Source organism: Hyaena hyaena, unplaced genomic scaffold (assembly GCF_003009895.1).
Source record: "Hyaena hyaena isolate Hyena2069 unplaced genomic scaffold, ASM300989v1 scaffold_13, whole genome shotgun sequence".
Classification (NCBI taxonomy): Eukaryota; Metazoa; Chordata; class Mammalia; order Carnivora; family Hyaenidae; genus Hyaena; species Hyaena hyaena.
Window position 1 is genome coordinate 5065861 of NW_024080645.1, and position 18921 is coordinate 5084781.

The 18921-nt window shown below is 56.6% G+C and overlaps 1 protein-coding gene and 1 long non-coding RNA gene across 6 annotated transcripts; one reads left to right on the forward strand and one right to left on the reverse strand.

Moving 5' to 3' along the window:
* Positions 1-3233: 3233 nt before the first annotated feature.
* Positions 3234-10646, reverse strand: LOC120249174. 5 transcript variants are annotated; one of them, XR_005532798.1, is made up of 4 exons: positions 10609-10646; positions 6630-6754; positions 5606-5704; positions 3234-3501 (listed from the first exon to the last, which is right to left on the reverse strand). It is a non-coding gene; the product is annotated as an uncharacterized LOC120249174 (long non-coding RNA). The 5 variants fall into 5 exon arrangements; XR_005532795.1 differs by lacking the exon at positions 10609-10646 and adding an exon at positions 8070-8123; XR_005532797.1 differs by lacking the exon at positions 10609-10646 and adding an exon at positions 8070-8122 and having other exon boundaries at positions 6630-6751.
* MEX3B (mex-3 RNA binding family member B) lies at positions 9097-12291 on the forward strand. The gene is made up of 2 exons (XM_039257657.1): positions 9097-9721; positions 10568-12291. Exons 1-2 carry the CDS (start codon positions 9457-9459, stop codon positions 12016-12018), a joined length of 1716 nt encoding a protein of 571 aa, XP_039113588.1. The 5' UTR covers positions 9097-9456; the 3' UTR covers positions 12019-12291.
* The last annotated feature ends 6630 nt before the right edge of the window (positions 12292-18921 follow it).

Genomic DNA, 18921 nt, shown 5'->3' on the forward strand with positions numbered 1-18921 from the left:
TCGGTTATGGACTCTGAGGCCCGAGATGAAGTCCTCTGCATAGTAAAGTCGCCAGGTCTCCCCTTTTATAAATTCTTTGCACCACAGTCTTGTCCTCGGTGGCACTTGTCAGAGTCGTGATGTCACACAAATGCCTGTCGGTCAGCTCATCCGTGTGCTCTTCCCTTCCAGACGGCTCACCCTGGGTCCCCCTCGCTGTTCCCGATCCCCCCGCCCCAGCCCGGTGCCCGCAGGACAGATGCGCCCGGGACCTGCCTAGAGGAACGTACACCATCTCGCACCGGCTTCTGAACGTCCTCTCCTCGGCCTGGATGCCACGCTCGTGTCCCTTCACGGTCATAAAAGGTGCTGATGCCTGGTGTCGTGACAGCTGCTCCTAACCCCCTGGTTCTTCTGTGATCTTTCAGATGAACTTCCGGAAGATTCCATACCTCCCACATCCCCCAAAAAGTTGTACTTTGACGGACTGTGTAAAATTCTAATTATAGAGGCACCTGGGTGGCTCAGTCCATTAAGCAGCTGACTTTGGCTCAGGTCATGATCTCATGGTTTGTGAGTTCGAGCCCCATGTTGGGCTCTGTGCTGACAGCTCAGAGCCTGGATCCTGCTTCAGATTCTGTGTCTCCCTCTCTCTCTGCCTCTCCCTGTTTTCGTGCTCGGTCTCTCTCTCTCTCTCAGAAATAAGTAAACATTAAAAACATTTTTGAAAATTTCTTTAATTCTAATTATAAATTCATCCTTAAAGAATTCACCTAATTAGAGCATCTTCTCATCCATCATTTCCACCTCCAGTCATCACTCACTCACGTAACATCTGCATTATATATTTTACCATATCTGAGAACCAACTGTAATATTATTCACCTAATAGTTGTTCAGATTAACTTCCTTTTAAAACATACATATCGACTCAACTTCTCCTTCCTTGACATCAGTGAATTCTAAGGGTTCATATACCAATACGATTTTATAAGATAATTAAAATGAGTGTATAATTATGCTGAGCGAAATAAGTCAGGCAGAGGACAGATACCATAGGTTTGCACGTATAGGAGGATTAGGAGGAACTTAACGGAGGACCGTGGGGGAGAAGAAGGGGAAAAAAGTTAGGGAGAGGGAGGGAGGCAAACCATGAGAGACTCTTGAATGCCCAGAACAAACTGAGGGTGAATGGGGGAGGGGAAGGGGGGTGATGGGCACGGAGGAGGGCACTTGTGGGGATGAGCACTGGGTGTTCTATGGAAACCAACTTGACAAACTTTAAAAAAAAATCTCATCTGAAAATACATACATACATACATACATGAGTGTATAATAGTTAAAACAGGCTTGTCCGTGTGCCCCCCAAGGTCACCACTGGTATGTCACATCTGGGGAGGCCTCCTGTACGGGGTTCTGGCCCGCGGTACAGTGTCCTTGTTCTATAAGAGCCTTCCCCTAAATGATCTTCCCTCGTAGGGTCGCACTCAGAGAGCCCTTCTCCTACTCCAAAATTCTAGAAACAGCCAGCTGTTTCTATTCAGATCTTTTATGATTTCATTCTTCAAGCTTAACTCCTTGACCGCCCCCCCCGCCCCCCGCCCCCCGCCCCCGAACTTACTTCTCTCCGTGTTGTGAGGCAGGAAAAGACCCAACGTGACACAGTGCTTCTAAAAGGCCACCTCAGCCTCCTGTTGGGGGATGGCTTCTGCCCCAGCTCACGTCCACCTCTGTCCCACACAGCGAGCCCCTCCCGTCTGCGCTTCCTGCTGACCCTGTGCGACAGCTAGAGCCACCCAGCTCTTCGTCTGACGCCAGCGCGGGCCGCTCAGCACGGTGCGCACAGGAGCGTACAGGTGACTCCCCGAGCACCCCTCGTCACTCTGCACTCAGCCCAGGGACACGGGCGAGGGAGCTGAGGGCAGAAGACACAGAGAAGCTCCAGGTCTCAAAACGAGGTGGCCCAGCCGGAAGCTCTCACACCAGCCAGTCCAGCCCCAGAGACCACGGCCAGGACCTCGCCAAGGTCAAGTTCTCCCTGAGGACCCACGGGTCTCTCTTCAGCAGGGCGTTCAGCTTCCTCATCCCCATTCCTACCGACCTGTTGGTATTTGTTTTATTTGGTTGTTTTAGGCTTTTTGTGTGCTTAGTTGTGTTCGGTTTCCTACTTTCCACTTATGATGCTTCTTAAAATTTTGCTGCTGGAGACCCCATCTTCTTTATTTTTCTCTGAGTCGTGGAATTTCCATCAAGGCCTCTATTTTACTTCTTCCGTTAAGTTGACTGGTCCTCACGCTTCCTGAAAGGCGTTCTCGCATTTGTATTTCTTTGCTTGTTAGAGTCCGAGGATCTTCTCTGCATAGCCATAGCCGCATTCGCATTTTACTACAATGACCGCTGTGGAATTTAAATAAAGCTGTAGATTTGTTTTATCAGCGTAACAAAAACGATTCTATTATTAGCTAAAATTTTAATAGCTCTGTTGACATAATTTTTATCTTTTGAACCGAAATGCACAGGGGAAGAAATCAGTGTAGCACGAAGTTAAACTGGCTAGTGGTTCAGAGTTGGTTGGGAGATGCTCAACAGCTGCATCTCACTAATCAGCATCCTGACTTCTCAGCCTGATGCTGACGAGACAAAACTTCAGGTTATAAAGGTATTTATTTTAAAGTACTGAGAACAGAGAAGGTGTGGTCATACAAACTATTAAAAAAGATTAGAGCTTAAATCTTTGTCGCTCTGTATTCTGTCACTGTAGAAGGGGACGAGCAAAGAAACCCTCATCCTTCAAGAGTACATCTACATCCCACTGGCGCGGAGAAGGGTAGCCCACCTTTGTTGCCTAAGTAAGGACTAATATTCCTATTTTACAGATGGGAAAACCAAAGCTGAGAGACTAGCTGACCAGCCGAAGGTCAACAAGCCGACTGAGGAAAACTTAAGACGTCGCCCCGATCCAAAGCACCTGTCTACACGGCCAGTGCAGCCTTTGCACACATCCCTCATTAAGTGGTCCTCAGGTGTCTGGGAGGTGGCCCGTCCCATCTGCAGGCTGCTCCCAGCTCAAGGCAGCTCCTGTCCTCTGCTGGTGTCTGCCTTCCAGAAGCATCTACCCTTGTCTCCCCCACCCCCCACTGCACTTTCACAGAACAAGCCTCCCACTGAGTACCGGAAGACTCTCTCTCCCTCCACTGTTCACTGTGCCCTTCCCGCTTTTGATCTTTGAAACTCCATTTACTGAGCACCCAGGATCGTGATGCACTTCACCTTTTATTTAATTCAGTGTTATTATTTTGTCATCTGTCATCCTCAACTCTGACGAATAAATACTTTCAGCCCCAAGACTTTCCTCTTGCAAGAGTCCCGGCTCCTTCCACCGATTACATCTCTTCCACCACGATTTTGAGTCTTTTCAGTCTTGGTTGTCTTCTGGACACACTTCTATCTGAGAAGTTTGGCTGCTTGGAGTTTGGGCTCTGGGGTTGCTGGATTCCGATCCTAGTTCCCAGAATGGACTTTCTGGAACAGAGATGGTCATCACACTTATCAGTACGCCGTGAGAACCGACACTGTCCGGGGGTTTAGCATGGTACTGACTCAGCCACGGGCCAGAGCACGCTGTCCATTTTACTTATTTCCATGCGCTGGGGGTCCCGCTAGGAGCTTAGGCTGCGGCTGGGACCACGGAGCCGGCGCCGCCTCACTGTCTCCCCGACACAGGGTCCCCAGCTCCTGGAGCCCTCACCACAGGGCCCCGTTTAGTTCAGGAAAGGGGGCCGGAGCAAGGGGCGGTGAGACTGCCTTCCCGCAGACGCCTCGCTGGGCGGCCCCCACCTAGACTCGGGGGGCAGCTGCCCTGTTCCTCTCGGGTTTGACAGCAGCAGATGTGACTGAGCCTCTCCTACCCTGGCCCAGGGCACAGAGAGGGCTGAACCAGGGGCAGCCCCGATTTCCTTAAGTTACTTGAGAAAGAATGGACACTTCGGGTCGGAAGTCTGGGCTCCGGGTCCTGAGTCCAGACTGTCAAGGAGTCCATTGCCTCCGTTCCTGTGCTCCCCACCAGATGAAGGTTCAGGACCACACACTTGCTAACATCCTGAGGTTCTAACCACCTGCTAGAATCCCTCGGTTCATGGAAAGGGGGTTGGGGGTAAAGTGGGGGAATCAAGGATCCATTTCATCCCTGCTCACGAAGAAGGGGGCACCTCCTGGAAGGTCGTGGGCCTCCAGGCTCCCCCAATTCCTGCGTATCTTCGAGGTTTTAAAATTACCTCCTGATTCTTATTCCTTTCTGACATTGCAGAATGGTTATTACTGGTGATTAACTAAATGAATGTTTAAATTTTGGAAGTCAACCTACTTTTAAAGGCCCATTTTATAAAACTTATGACATTTTCTTCTTCTCTACTCTCACAATTCCAAATGCTTTTGTAAATATAAATGTGTGCTAGGATTCGCTTTAGGGTTTTCCTTCTGTTTACAGCAGGTACGGGTGCTTTTGATTTTATGAAGCCTTTTAGTACCATTTAACTTTTAAACTAAGCATGTATTACTTTTAAAAATGAATCGAATAAAGACGTTCAGAACTTGAAACATGAAAACAAAACGTGATCCCACTATTTAAATAACCGTCATGAAAATTTCGATGTGTTGCTTCCCGGCCTGTTCATCTGCTCCTCCTGATATTTCCTGAGGGTTTAGTAACGTGCGCACCTCGTCTCCTTTCTCGTTCATCCAACGTAAGGAGAGCGTTTCCCATCTTACCAGAATATTCTTCAAAAGCGTTGTGTTCTGCACGTCCCATGTCACATGCACGTTAACAACAGGACATCAAAAACCAAAACGCTTTCGAGCGCCCTCACCCACGTGGGCGGTACAGTCCCGTGGGGACACAGGCTGGAAGGATTTCCCACCCCCAGTTGAGGAGCCACAGCCCACAGGTGGGAAGGAGCTTGGGCTGGTTTTGCTCACAGGCCCCGGTACCATTAATCAGCTGTGACCTGAAGCACAACAGCGAATCTGAGCCTTATTGGGCCCAAAGGTCACATCACCGTAGGGGTCCTCTTTAAGGAAAAGAATAAAGACTTTACTCATGAAAACCTTACTAAAACATGCAGTCCTGTAAATAAATTGCTTTGACCCCTCCCATGGCCATGCAAAGGCCCTGTGAACATGAAGGGCCCAGAAGCTCAGGCTTCACTTGCTTCAAGATAAATGTGCCTCTGCCTGGGCCAGAGACTTACCTTACCTTCATCTATAAAATGGGGACAACAGAAGTATTTACTGCACTATAAACAGTGTGTGATACACCACCTGGCACACAGCAAGTGCTTAATAAATATCACCTGTGATCTCTCAAAGGGACGCAGTTGTGGCTATGGCTCATTTGAGCTGCTTCCCAGAGACAGTTATTCATTCACATTTCTATAAGAAAACTACACCTGGAGCCTTTTCAACCTGGCTCACCCATTCCTTTCATGAACACGGACCGAGTTCCTACCAGACGCCAAGCGCCGCACCAGGCTCTAGTCTCAGTTCTCACGCCTCACCTCCGAAAGCACAACGCAGAACATCCCGCCTCTGGGAAGGCTTCCCGGGACCCTACTCCCGTCTGGGCACTCACCCCTGCTGCGTAACTGCCTTTGGACATGACAAGGGTTCCCGGGGGAGGGACCCCTCTCTGCCACGTGCATTCCTGCACCGTCAGCACTTTCCTCGGTGCCTGTAAAAAAGAACGCGGACACTCAGTAACGTGAAGTGAGTTGACTCAAAGTGTTCCCGTGAGGATTTCAGCCACGTTTGCCAGCCACTCAGTTTGCAGAAGCAAGCAAGGTGTGTGCAGAGGAGCTTGATCCTCTGGAAAAGTGATCCTGTGGAAACACGTCCAAGGTGGTCTTGTCGTTAATCTCGGCTGTTTTTGAGTGACTTTACCTTTTCTTAAGGTGCGACAACTGAGACCCTCTATTGTACTACCAGACCACATTCTGCAAGCTTCTCGCTCTTGCTAAGAATAATTTTAAAAATATGGCCACATCGGGGAAGTCCTGAGGGAACACATCCTGTATCGGGAAAAGCAGTTAAGCTCCGGGGTCCTAAAGGAGCCTGGGAAAAGTCTAGCCCAAAACTACGGAGGCGGGTGTATTATCTATTTAAAAGCAGAACTGGACTTTGCAAGTTTTATCACGTCTTGGCTCGTTAAATCCATTAATTGAGAATTAAATTTTCCAGATTGTTACTTTTATAATAGCATTCAAGTGTCAGAAAATACCCTGACTGGGCAGCACCGGATACAGGCAGGGAAGAGAAGAAGTGGCTGTGGGTTGAGCGCCACTCCACCTACACATTTGCTCGGTATGTGTAATTTGCAGCCAGTTACCTTTCTCCATCATTATCCATCTGCTCAGACAACCCCCCGAGGCAGGTGGGGAGCTGCCTACGAGCCCCTTCTCAGAGACCAGCGGCTGGGGGTCGGGTCTGTCAACCATCACGGCTCCTGCTACCACACCCTCACCCTCCTAGACGCTCGGGAGGCCCTCCGATTCTGCGGGCATCTTCAGAAAGCCACCGGATCTTTGCGCAGGTGTTACCGAAGCAGGCTGGCCTACGGAGGGCGGCCCGGGCCGCGGGGAATGCAAGGGGCGCCTTACCATCGGCAGCCCTCCGTGAATTCCTCAGGCCAGAGTTTGAGCTCACGCTCCAAGTGGGCTAAGATGTGCGACCTCACTGAACGTCAGGAGCTACGGCCGGACAGAGCGCCCGCCTCCATGATCTGCTGGGGGAGAAGGACACGTGTCAGTTCCACAGGGTCATCCACACCGTCCTGGGAATGACCCAAGGGCCCCAGGGACTCTGAAGCGTGCAAGCCTCTCAACAAATTTCGGATTTAACCCATCTGAAATCTTAACAGGGCAGGCGGGGGGGGGGGGGGGGATGTGTGCGGGCCTGTCCCCGCGGGGAGGGTTCCCAGTTACCCGGGTGCGGGCCTCCCTAGCAGGGGACGCCAAGGAACAACTTTACTTTCATGGTGTTGTCTGAAAAGGGAAACCTCAGTGGGCCCAATCGGGAGGTTATTAAATTCCTAGAAACAGAGCTGAGAGGCCAGCAATGACCCTGCGGTGCTGGCAGGACGTAAGCGGCGCGGGGCCGTGGGGTCCCGACCCCACCTGACCCGGTGCCTCCAGGCCCTGCGGGAGGCCCTTCTCCACCGAGAGCCTCCTTCCTCCAGGACCCCGTCCTCATTAGCACAGTGGTGGGACGGGTGGTTGACAAACCAGGTCAACCCGGAGAACTAGGTGGTGGCGCGCGCACACACACACACACACACACACACACACACGCACGCACGCTCAGGAAAGCTGATACAAACATCCTGAGGAAATAACCCGTCTGAGTGCCTTCTAAGCCTCATTTCCCCGAGGAAATAATCAGCACCTCTCCTCCAAGACAGCTCCAGGTGAGCCACGGGGGAAGCACCAAGGGCGTTTGCGGCCCTGCCCACTGAGTGCCCAGCGCGACCGCATCTACTGTCACAGTCACTTCTCCGACCCTACGAGGTGGCCGGGCAGGTACGGCCGGGCCCCCTCTGCACGCATGGCACACCGGGGCCCGGGCGCTCGCGCTCCTCCCGGGCTCACGCGCGGAGCGAGCACCGGGGAGCCTCCGCTGCGCGCCCCGAGCGCGCCCCGCGTGGGCCCGTCCGCGCGCGGCGGCGGCCACATGGCCCCATTGTCCCGGGCGCGAGTCCCGCCGAGCCGCGCGGACGCCGGCGCTCCCGGCCAACCGCGGCCCCGGCCGCCCTGCGGAACGGCCCGGCCGGCCGGGCGCGGGGGCGCGGCGAGCCCGGGGGCGCCGGCAACAAAGGAGAGGGGCGCGCGAGGGGCCCGGGGGCGGCCGCGGGGCGGAAGGCGAGCCCCGGCCCGGCGCGGCCCCCAAAGCCTCCTTTCTTCTCTCGCGCTCGGACGCGGCCGCCCGGGCTCCGGAAGGGGGCGCAGCTCGCCGTCCCCGCCGGCCGGTCCGGGCGCGCCCGGCCTCCGCCGCCAACTCCACCCCGAGCAGCGCACAAAGAGCGGCGGGCGGCGGGCGCTCACCTCCCGTCGGGGCGGGGCCGCGGGAGGGGCCGGCGCGCTCTCCGCCGCGCCCGCCTTAAAGGGCCCGCCCGCTCCCAGCGCGCACAGCGCATGCCCGGCCGCGGGGCGGGGAGGCTCGGGAGGGCGGCGCGCGCACGCCCGCCGGAGCCATGGCCGGCGTCCCCGCGGTGGCGGCGCGGCGCTCGTGCACGCGCCGGCGCCCGCGGGGTCTCGGCCGGCGCGCGGGGCGTGTGCGGGACCCCCGCGCCGCGCCCTCCCGAGGCCGCCGGCCGCAGGGCGGGCTTCCGGCTCCCCGACCCGCAGGTTCGGGGCCACTTGGACGGAGCTGCGGGCGCGCGCGCGGAGCGATGCGGCGGGCCTCTGCCTTTGTGTGTCCTGCGCTCCCGCGCAGGTGGGCAGCCCGCGCCGGGAGCCGCTCGGCCCGTGCGCGCCGGGACCTCGAGTCCCGCCCCCCGCGTCCGAGGGCCCGGGCTGCCCTCCTGCGCGGGCAGTAGACCCTCCTCCCAGGGGCACCGCGCGCTCTGGGGGCGGTTTATTTGGGGACGCTAACGGGACTCTGGCGGACCGCTCTCAGAGCCGGGCGCGCTTCCCTTTCCCAGGCGGGCACGGGGTGGGGGGGGGGGGCGGGGACCTGGGGACACACTGTCCTCGGCCGAGGGGTGCGCGCGAGGGTCCCGAGCCTGCCGGTCCCGCATCAGACAACAAAGGGAGGCGTTAGCGGCGGCGGGGGAGGGGCGCGGCCGGGAGGAGGACGGGGCGGGCTGCGGCGAGCGCGGGGGTGGGGGGCGCCCGCTCCCCGCTCGCCCCGACCGCGGCCTCCGCCCGCCCCCGGCCCGGCGCGCGCCAATCGCCTCCCCCAGCGATAGTGTCAGTAGCATTGTAGTGTCAGCTCCCGCCGGTGACGTTGCGCCTCCCTCGTCCCCCTCCGGAGCCGTCTGGCTGCAGAGGCTCAGTCAAGAGGCGGGGAGGAGAGGAGGAAAAGCGCTGAGTGAGGGCGGGCGGCGGGCGGGCGGGCGGGCGTGGAGGAGCCGGGGAGGGGCTCCTTAAAGAAACGCCGCTGTCGCTCGCCTGCTCGCTCCTCGCTCGGCATTGTGGCCAGCCCGCCGGGCGCTCGGGGGGGACGCGCGGCCGCCGCTCGAGCTCTGCCCCCGCCCCGCCCGCCGGCAGAGCTGGGGTGGGGACCCAGGCGGGGGCTCCCGCAGCCGCCGCCCGGCGCGGACCGCACCGAGCGCCCCAGTCCTCCCGGCGCCGAGGAAGGAGCCACGGAGCCCTCCGCAGCCGGCCGGCCTCCCCGCCCCTGACCACTCGCCTCCCGGCTGCCTTTGTGGCCGCAGCGTCTCGCCGCCGAGCCGAGGGCCGGCGGGGGCGCGGCGCGCACGGCCGAGCGATGCCCAGCTCCCTGTTCGCGGACCTGGAGCGCAGCGGCGGCGGCGGCGGAGGGGGCGGCGGCGGCGGCGGCGGCGGCGGCGGCGAGACCCTGGATGACCAGAGAGCCCTGCAGCTCGCGCTCGACCAGCTCTCGCTGCTGGGGCTGGACAGTGACGAGGGCGCCTCTCTGTACGACAGCGAGCCGCGCAAGAAGAGCGTGAACATGACCGAGTGCGTGCCGGTGCCCAGTTCCGAGCACGTCGCCGAGATCGTGGGGCGGCAAGGTGGGTCCGGCGGGGATGGGGAGCTGCGGGGAGGGGGGGCGGGGGGAGAGGGTCTCGGGCCACCGCCCCGCGGGGAGGGCGCGGGAGGGTTCGGGAGCCGCGGCGCCCGCGAGCCTTGACGAGAGAGGAAGAGCCGCGCGAGGGGCCGGCGCCCCAGACAAAGAAAGTGCAGGCAGGCTGTCTCCCCGAGCCGCGCCGCTGCCACGGCGGGATGCACCTCATCCTGCTGAAATCCCGGCCCGCTCCCCGGGCGCCCCCCACCCAGCCCACCCCGGGAAATAAAATTTAAATAGAAGATGCTTGGGGGAGGGGGCCTTGGATCGGTCCTTTGGGAGGGGGAGGAGGAGGAGTGAGCATCGGATGGGAGGAGGATTCTGGATTTCTGCAAAGCGGAATGGAGCCCAGAGGAGGAACAATGGGTCCCGGGACTGCCCCCCCCCTTCCCATCAGTCCCCCAGCTCTGGGGGGCGGACCGCGGCCCCGACCCTCTCCCGCGGACCCCTCCGCCGCGCCTGCAGGGCGCACGGCGCGCCCCGCTGGATCCTGGCGGCATCTCCCCAGCTGACTTTTTCTGGGATTCTGGGCTCCGCTCGGGACGACCGCAGTCACCGGGGGAGGGCCGGGCAGCCAAGGGGCCGCTCCTCGAGCGCCTCGCGGGTGGACCCCGCTTCCCGGCCGGTGGCGCGGCCCAGGGTCCGTGAGGGAGCCGCCCCCTTTCCGCCCGGAGCGCGTCCTGCCGTCCCGCAGCCCCGGGCGCGGGCGGGCCCAGGTCTCCGCGGTCACCCCGGGTTAATGGGCGTGTCTGTCTCTCTCTCCCACTCCCTCCCCTGCAACCCCGGCTCCCAGGTTGTAAAATCAAAGCGCTGCGGGCCAAGACCAATACTTACATCAAGACCCCGGTCCGCGGGGAGGAGCCTGTCTTTGTTGTGACGGGCAGGAAGGAGGATGTGGCCATGGCTCGGAGGGAGATCATCTCGGCCGCCGAGCACTTCTCCATGATCCGCGCCTCGCGGAATAAGAACACGGCGCTCAACGGCGCAGTGCCCGGGCCGCCCAACCTGCCCGGACAGACCACCATCCAGGTGCGCGTGCCCTACCGCGTGGTGGGGCTCGTGGTGGGGCCCAAGGGCGCCACGATCAAGCGCATCCAGCAGCAGACGCACACGTACATCGTGACGCCCAGCCGAGACAAGGAGCCGGTGTTCGAGGTGACCGGCATGCCCGAGAACGTGGACCGCGCGCGCGAGGAGATCGAGGCGCACATCGCCCTGCGCACGGGCGGGATCATCGAGCTCACGGACGAGAACGACTTCCACGCCAACGGCACGGACGTGGGCTTCGACCTGCATCACGGGTCCGGCGGGTCCGGCCCCGGCAGCCTGTGGAGCAAGCCCACCCCCAGCATCACGCCCACCCCCGGCCGCAAGGCCTTCTCCAGCTACCGCAACGACAGCTCCAGCTCGCTCGGCAGCGCCTCCACAGACTCTTACTTCGGCGGGGGGACCGGCGGCAGCGCCGCCGCCACCCCGCGCCTAGCGGACTACAGCCCCCCCAGCCCCGCGCTCAGCTTCGCCCACAACGGGAACAACAACAACAACGGCAACGGGTACGCCTACGCGGCGGGGGAGGCGCCCGCGCCCTCCCCCGACGGCTGCCCCGAGCTGCAGCCCGGCTTCGACCCGGCCCCCGCGCCCCCGCCGGGGGCGCCCCTGCTCTGGGCGCAGTTCGAGCGCTCCCCGGGGGGCGGCCCCGCGGCCCCCGCGGCCTCCTCCTGCTCTTCCTCCGCGTCGTCTTCCGCCTCGTCGTCCTCGGTGGTCTTCCCGGGCGGCGGCGCCGGCGCGCCCCCCGCCGCCGCCCCGGGGCTGCTGGCGCACCGCCGGCTGCACCCCGGCGCCGGCGGCCCGCGCCTGTCCCCGCCCCTGCACGCGGCGCCGGGGCCGGGCGAGCACCCCCTGGCGCGCCGCGTGCGCAGCGACCCGGGCGGGGGGGGCCTGGCCTACGCCGCCTTCGCCAACGGGCTGGGGGCGCCGCTGCCCGGCCTGCCGCCGTCCGACACCTCCGGCTCGTCGTCGTCGTCCAGCTCCTCCTCCAGCTCGTCGTCGTCGTCGTCGGGGCTGCGGCGCAAGGGCAGCCGCGACTGCTCCGTGTGCTTCGAGAGCGAGGTGATCGCCGCGCTCGTGCCCTGCGGCCACAACCTCTTCTGCATGGAGTGCGCCAACCGCATCTGCGAGAAGAGCGAGCCCGAGTGCCCGGTGTGCCACGCCGCGGTCACGCAGGCCATCCGCATCTTCTCCTGAGGGCGGCGCGCACCCGCGGGGAGGGCCCCCCCCCCCGGCCCCTCCCCGCCCTCGCTCCGGGACCCGGGGGAGCTTGGAAAGCTGTAGTATCCGCTCATTTGTAAAACGTAATTTTTAAACAAAGGGACTTGCCAGGACGTCTGCGTCGAGAGAGTAGCCTGGGAAGCCTGTGAACCACCTGAAATGCATGCTCTATAAATAATAGGAACGGCGACATCCTAGTCATGATAGTTTTTACACTGTACTTAATAGGAAGCTTCCAGAAGAAGAAAACCCCACAAGTTTTCCATTTTCTTAAAAGTAGGAAAAAAAAAAAAAAAAAAAAACCCCGAACAATAATTATGATGATGAAGATGCTGATGATAGTGTTTATGGGACCTGTGGACTGTTTTAAGCGTGTTCGCCTTTGTGGCTGGGTTCCTACGATGCTGATTCTAGAACACAGTGGATCCTTTTTGAATGTTGTGGAAGGGCCGGGAGTTCCTGAGAACCCAGATACTGCAGCTTTATAAAAGTTAAACAAACTGTAACATATCTCTTATATATTAAAAACGTTTAAAAGTTTTAAAGAGAAATTGCATTAATACAGATTGAAGTATTTTATTCTTTTTTGACTTGAAAAATTATATTTCATATTGCAAAGATGTTTACAAGTATTTTAATTTAAGTTCAGTGAACTTTTTTGTAGCTGGGTTAAATCTTTTTATTTTAGTATGGCCTTATGGCAAAGAACACTGTATTATTTTAATAACCACACAATTGTGACGGAATTACAAAACCATAAAACGTGTAATGTTTTGAACAGTATTCTGTTGGGATGGAGATTTTATAGGTTCAGACAAATCCTCCAGATCTGCTTCACCCAGCATATTTTCTATTCAGTGATATAAAGCATATTTTATTCTATATTACTACAAAAAAAAAAAACGGAAATGTATAAACACATCAAAAGGAAATGTTGATGCTTTCTAACATTTGTATAAATAGAATTCAGTGCAAGCTACGAAAATTCTGTTGGGCCACTATAGTTTTAGTATTCCTATTTTAATACATTTGTTTACCACTTGTTTATGTATATGTAGGTGACGTTACTTGAGCTTAAATGTACTTTACTGAGCAAAGTTTAAAAAACAAAGTATATTTTATTTTATGATAAAGGGCCTTTAACCTCATGGTCAAATACTAATATTATATTTGCTGAGACAAGATTTGAAATTGTATCAAGAGTTTTATTTTTCTGACATTTAAAGTTCTACATAATAAAGGTAAAACTTAAGTAATGGTGCTACTTCATTTTTTAAGTATTTCTATATAAATAAAATATTGAAGAAAATCTACCTTGTGTGATGACTTGGTTTTTGTCTTGTTTTCTTTTAAGTCCCTAGGAGCCCACCTGTGTAAATCGCTTTTAAGTGACTAGTGAAAATGTCTACATTCCAGGCGTATGATGTCGGTATTTCATCAACAGAACGGACTCTCAAATTAGTCCAGAGTCGTGCCGAGCGGGATGTATAGGTCATGGGTAACCGTATTGTTTTAAACCGCCGGTTTCTACCGAACCAGGGCTCCCTTCTCCGTCAGACAGTAGGCGCAGGAGCGCCCAGGGCCCACGATAGTTTTCAGGGGCCCAACAAAATGTTTGCTTTCTTTTAAAATTAGAAGAAAGAAAACCCAAAAGGAATGAAATTCTTCAAAGGAAATGTCTTAATGTTCAGGTCCACAAGAACCTATTAAGATTTCCCTGAAACGTGAAGCAAATGAAATGTTGAAGGTGTTTAAAGTTACAGCAAAACCACATATTAATGTTGATATGATTATGCAGGAAGGAGCCCATGAAAGGAGAGTAGCTGGAGCGCCGCGAAGTTCTAAGCCCGCCCCGCCTGGCCCCTGACTGTGGCCCCCGTAGGGGTACAGGGCGCCTAAGGGCTGTGCTTGCGGTTCAGGGTTTCCACTGAGGGTCACTTCCTTGGGTGGGGGCAGCCCGGCCGCGACACGTTCTGCTTGCAGACGACCTGGCCGGGTTTGGGGACCCGTCTTTAAGAGGCCTTCGGCTAAAAAGGCAAACTAATTGGCGTTGACAGGCTGAGGGTGTCAACTGTTGATTGTTGTTTGGGAGAAGTTTTTGTTTGCTTTTGGCAGAGCACACCTGCTCCCTGGCTGTGGGATTTGACCCGAACTCTGTCTTCTAGAGGGTATTTAGACAGGACCAGGCCACGCAATTTCCAGCAAACTTTGCAGCGACTCTGCTGTCCCTGGGGAGCGGTGTCTGCCCAGAACGTGACACGCATTTCTTTTAATCCCCGCCGATGGGTCACATTTAGCAGGTGAGTCCAGACATGTGTATTCAGTGGTGGTTCCTCTTGTGCTTTTGCTTGTCCAGGAGTTTAGCAATGGCCTTCATCGTTGCTCCTGATTTGCCTGGTGTAAAGGGTGCTGTGTAAAGGCAGGAGGCTGGAATTTGGGGTGGGAAGGGAAAAAGGAGTGGCCCGGCTTGGGAAATTTCTGGCATCATCTCCAACCTCTGGAACGTTCCCAGATGCTGTTTACCCCCTTTCCTCTCCCTCAAGGCCTGGGGGTTGGCCGAGGCCTGGCAAGGAGCAATGTTATCGTCCAATCCCACCTTTCCTGCTAACTGTTCAGAAATGCCTAGAACAGGACCGAGATTCTTTTCACACTTACCTCTTCAGCCATGTAACTGCTCTCCTGCTTTAGCAGAATGATTACAGAGAAGACCAGGGAAAAACCAAAGCCCCGACTGAGTTTCTCATGGGCTCTTACACACAGAGATGTTCTTGTGGTCCATATGCTGCTTTGGAAAATAAAAAAAGATCAGACCTTGATGAGGCTGCTGACACAGCCTCGAGTGGCCCATAGACCTTTGCAGGGAGAGGGTCCCTTTGTTGGCGTGAAGGTTTGGGATGTATTAGTAAGAAACGCTGGTTTCTTAGAAGAAAGAGCTTTCTTTTAAGCCATTGGTTTCCCCTGCAGGGCAGGCCCTGGTCACCAGCAGAAGATGCGGAAAAGGCGAGTGGTATCGGATGACGTTAGCTTTTGGTCCAAGGCAGGCCTTCTGCCCCATTCCCCAGGTCCCCCAAATGACAACCCTAGGGGCGGCCACTGGCTGCGCAGGTGACAGTCCTCCAGCTGGAGAGGGTGACGCGGCCAGTCCTTTCCATGCCCACTCTGTCCCCTCTGACATGTTTCTGCAGCCACAGAATTACAGCTAACAGACGGCTTCCCCTGTCCGCTTTCTTTATCCTCACTAACAGTGCTCAGTGGGTTCTGCGCACCCCCTTTCTCCGCCCCCCACCCCCCGACAATTTAGGCAGTCTCCGGGGACGTTTTGGGGTGTGACAACCGGAGCCGGTGCCCCTGGCACCTAGTGGGTCGTGGCCAGGGGTGCTGTGAAACGTCCCACAAGGCACAGCAAGGAACACGCAGCTCAGGGTTTCAGAAAGCCTGGTGTAGACAAAGCAAACGTATCTTCCCTGCTGTTTATGCCCTGCCTTGAAATTGGTGATAGTGTTTTGATGTTTGGATGCATCGAGACTGGCCCCCGGCGTGTTCTGGGATCCTCGCCTATCCAGGGTCGCTGCTGCGATGTCAGGAATGTGGTCCGGGGCTGATGTCTGAGCGCTGGGCGTCAACACGAAGGGACTCCTTACGTTCACCAAAGAGTGGTAGATTGCGCCCAATTAAAAATAATAACGCGTCCACGGGGATGTTCAGGGCGCTGTCTCTTCCATTCTCTCCCGTGAGCCTTACCGCAGCGTGAAGGAGGCACCACTGGCATTTTGCAGTGCCTATTTGTGGTAAAATGCAAATACTCGAAATGCAGTCTGCACAAACACAATCCCGGGTTTTCTCACTCGGGCTCGGGCTCTTCCTGCCTTGTCAGGCTGAAATAATTTTATGGAGAATTCTGGGAATGGATCTGTTGTCAGCAGCCTTTCCCTCCCCCTCCAGCCTGGGTCCCAAGTTGCCTCTTGGGAAAAGCTTCTTTATCTTCAGTGAATTTCAGATACTAGGTGAGCTAGAGCTTGTATCTCGTTAGCCTGATCTTTCCAGAAAGATGGACAATTTTGCCCCCTCTCAACGGGGTTTGGAGCCTGCCGGGCCATACGGCGCTGGTAGCAGTTGTCTTTTAAGCTTTGGGGGACAAGGTAACCTGGGAAGAGGTGGATGGCTTCAGTCACTGTCACCTTCAGAAGGTCGTTCCCTCGCCCTCTAGGGAACAAGGGCCCTTCTGATGCTGAACGTTGCCTACCGTTTGCCTTCCTCCCTCCCCTGATCCAGTAAAAACCTGCCTTTGCCCCACTGGTGATAAGTAAGGTACTAAAGGCTCCCCCCCTGCACTGTTGAGGCCTCCCCTGCCTTCCAGAAGAGGGGAAGTGAAGGGGGATGGGGAGTTGAGCACCCCTTACGTGATCGCGATAGCCTATTGAGCCGTCACTCAGAACCCGGCTTTGTGCCCGCCCAGCCCAGTGGCGTGTGCATGAGTAAACCCATTTCAAAGATAAGGAGACTGAGTTGTTGAGAGGTTAGATTACCTACCTAAGGCCGATAAGCCCTGGACTAGGATTCTGCCCTGGGTCTATCTGAGTCCAAAGCTTCTGTCTTTACCGCTTCAGAAAACCGGCTTTTCTAGGAGGGCACTCATTCATCACGTAATAGCCAAGCATGGGGATGATGGTCCTTTCTTTCTTCTTTTTTTAATGTTTATTTATTTCTGAGAGAGATAGAGCACGAGCGGGGGACGGACAGAGAGAGAGGGAGACGCAGAATCGGAAGCAGGCTCCAGGCTCTGAGCTGTCAGCACAGAGCCCGACGTGGGGCCCGAACCCATGAACTGTAAGGTCATGACCTGAGCCGACGTCGGCCGCCCAACGGACAGAGCCCCCCAGGCGCCCCTTGGGAATGATGGCTCTTCCTTGACGAGAAGTGTAACTGATTTGAAAGTGGGAAAGGGCTTAGTTCCAGCCATGACCCAGGCCACACCCGCACGCCGATGCTGCCCAGGAGAACCGAGGCCACAAACGGCACTTCGTGGGACAGAGACGTTTCTGGGCCGTGTCTTCCAAAGCCTCGTCATTTCCTGGCTGTTTTGTGCCCAGTCGAACAGTAAGCATTAAGCGAATTCTCTAATACATTCTTCCCACACCAAAAATATATATATTTGATAAGGACAAAATGAGTACAGGATACTCTCTCTAAAACAAACAAGCGAAAAGCTCCATAGAAATGTCACCTGGGGGCGCCTGGGTGGCTCAGTCGTTGAGCGTCCCACTTGGGCTCAGGTCACGATCTCACTGTCTGTGAGTTCAAGCCCCGCGTCGGGCTCTGTGCTGACAGCTCGGAGCCTGGAGCTGCTTCCGATTCTGTGTCTCCCTCTGTCCGTCTCTCTCAAAAATAAACATTAAAACATTTTTTTTAATTTTTAAAAATTTATTTCTGAGAGAGAGAGAGACAGCGTGAGCAGGGGAGGGTCAGAGAGAGAGGGAGTCACAGACTCTGAAACAGGCTCCAGGCTCTGAGCTGTCAGCACAGAGCCCGACGCGGGGCTCGAACCCACGAACCGCGAGATCCTGACCTGAGCCGGAGTCGAATGCTTAACTGACTGAGCCACCGGGGCGCCCCAAAACATTTTTTTTTAATGTCACCTGAGCTAACCTAGCCAGTAACAGAAAGATGCCAGGCCCCTGCCTGACGAGGACAATGTATCCAACTGTTTGGTCTTCAGACCGTGAAGCTCTTCCCTTGTTTCCTCCCATCGGCTGCCGTTTCTAGGGCGTTTGCCGGGCCTTGTGGGGTCCGGGCATGGCCTGAAACGGCGTGAGGGGTCCTGCCCGCCCCGAGAGTCTGCAGTGCCCCTTCGGTCAGGATCCCCTGTCTTCACGGGAGGGCGGGTGGGACAGGCAATGGCTCACTTCCTTCTGGAAGTGTCGGACGCGTGGAGGCCCCCTTTGGGGCTTCAGGACCCCGTGCCTCCCTCCACGGCAGCCCTCGCCAGCGCTCTTCACAGCTGCTCCCCGGTCTGCCCGCAGCCACGTCTGAGGAGGTCATGCCCTCCACCTCCGAGCCCCAACACCTCGTGCACAGCCCGCAAGGTGCTCCGCACACACTTGGAGAATCGGGGGAAAAGTCTCTTCTTGCGACACCGTGCACGGCCGTCACTAGGGGACCCGTTCGTTAAGTCCTGTCACCGGCACGGCGGAATTCTACACGTCACAGCGAACGGAAGGATCCCGTTGGGGGCTGTACGCGCGAAAGGCAAAAGCCAGGATTGTCGCGCCAGCCCAGCGTACGGTGCAGGGAACAGGTCCGGGGGCCATCACGAGGGGCGGCCTCTGAGCGGGGTGGTCCCCGCCTCCCGGCGGCCAGGCACTGGGGGCCTGGGGGCCTGGGGGCCTCGGTCCAGTAGCCTGTAAGGAATTGCGAGCTGCCTGCAACGAGAACGAGCAGACACTCCCTGGGCCGGACCTTCCGACGAGACCAGGGCCCTGGCCGGCGAGCGGACGCAGCCTTGCAGCGACTGGAGGTGCCCAGCTGACAAGTGTCTGCGTTTTCGGGGACTTTGTTATGCAGAAATAGAAGACGATACAGATGTGCAATTAGCTGCTGAAAGCTGTCGTCCTTGGAGAATAAGATGGATATTTGGGGGGGGATGACAGACACTGGCTCTGCCATTTACTAGCTGTGCAACTTGGGGGGAAAGGCTAACCTTCTCTGTGCCTCAGTTTTATCATCCATGAAATGGGGACAGTAATAGTAATGTACCTCAAAGGGTTGCCCTGGAGAGCATTTAGGATAATGCAGGGCTATCTATCACCATCTATCAATCTATATGTTTGATATTATTAGTTTTTCATTTTGACCTTTGGGTTTTTTCTACCACGCAATTAT

Bases quoted from the DNA above. Each gene is read 5' to 3' on its own strand.
- MEX3B (XM_039257657.1), top strand. From the start codon at position 9,457: ATGCCCAGCTCCCTGTTCGCGGACCTGGAGCGCAGCGGCGGCGGCGGC. The intron at 9,722-10,567 runs GTGGGTCCGGCG...CCCGGCTCCCAG, and splicing joins CGAGATCGTGGGGCGGCAAG to GTTGTAAAATCAAAGCGCTG.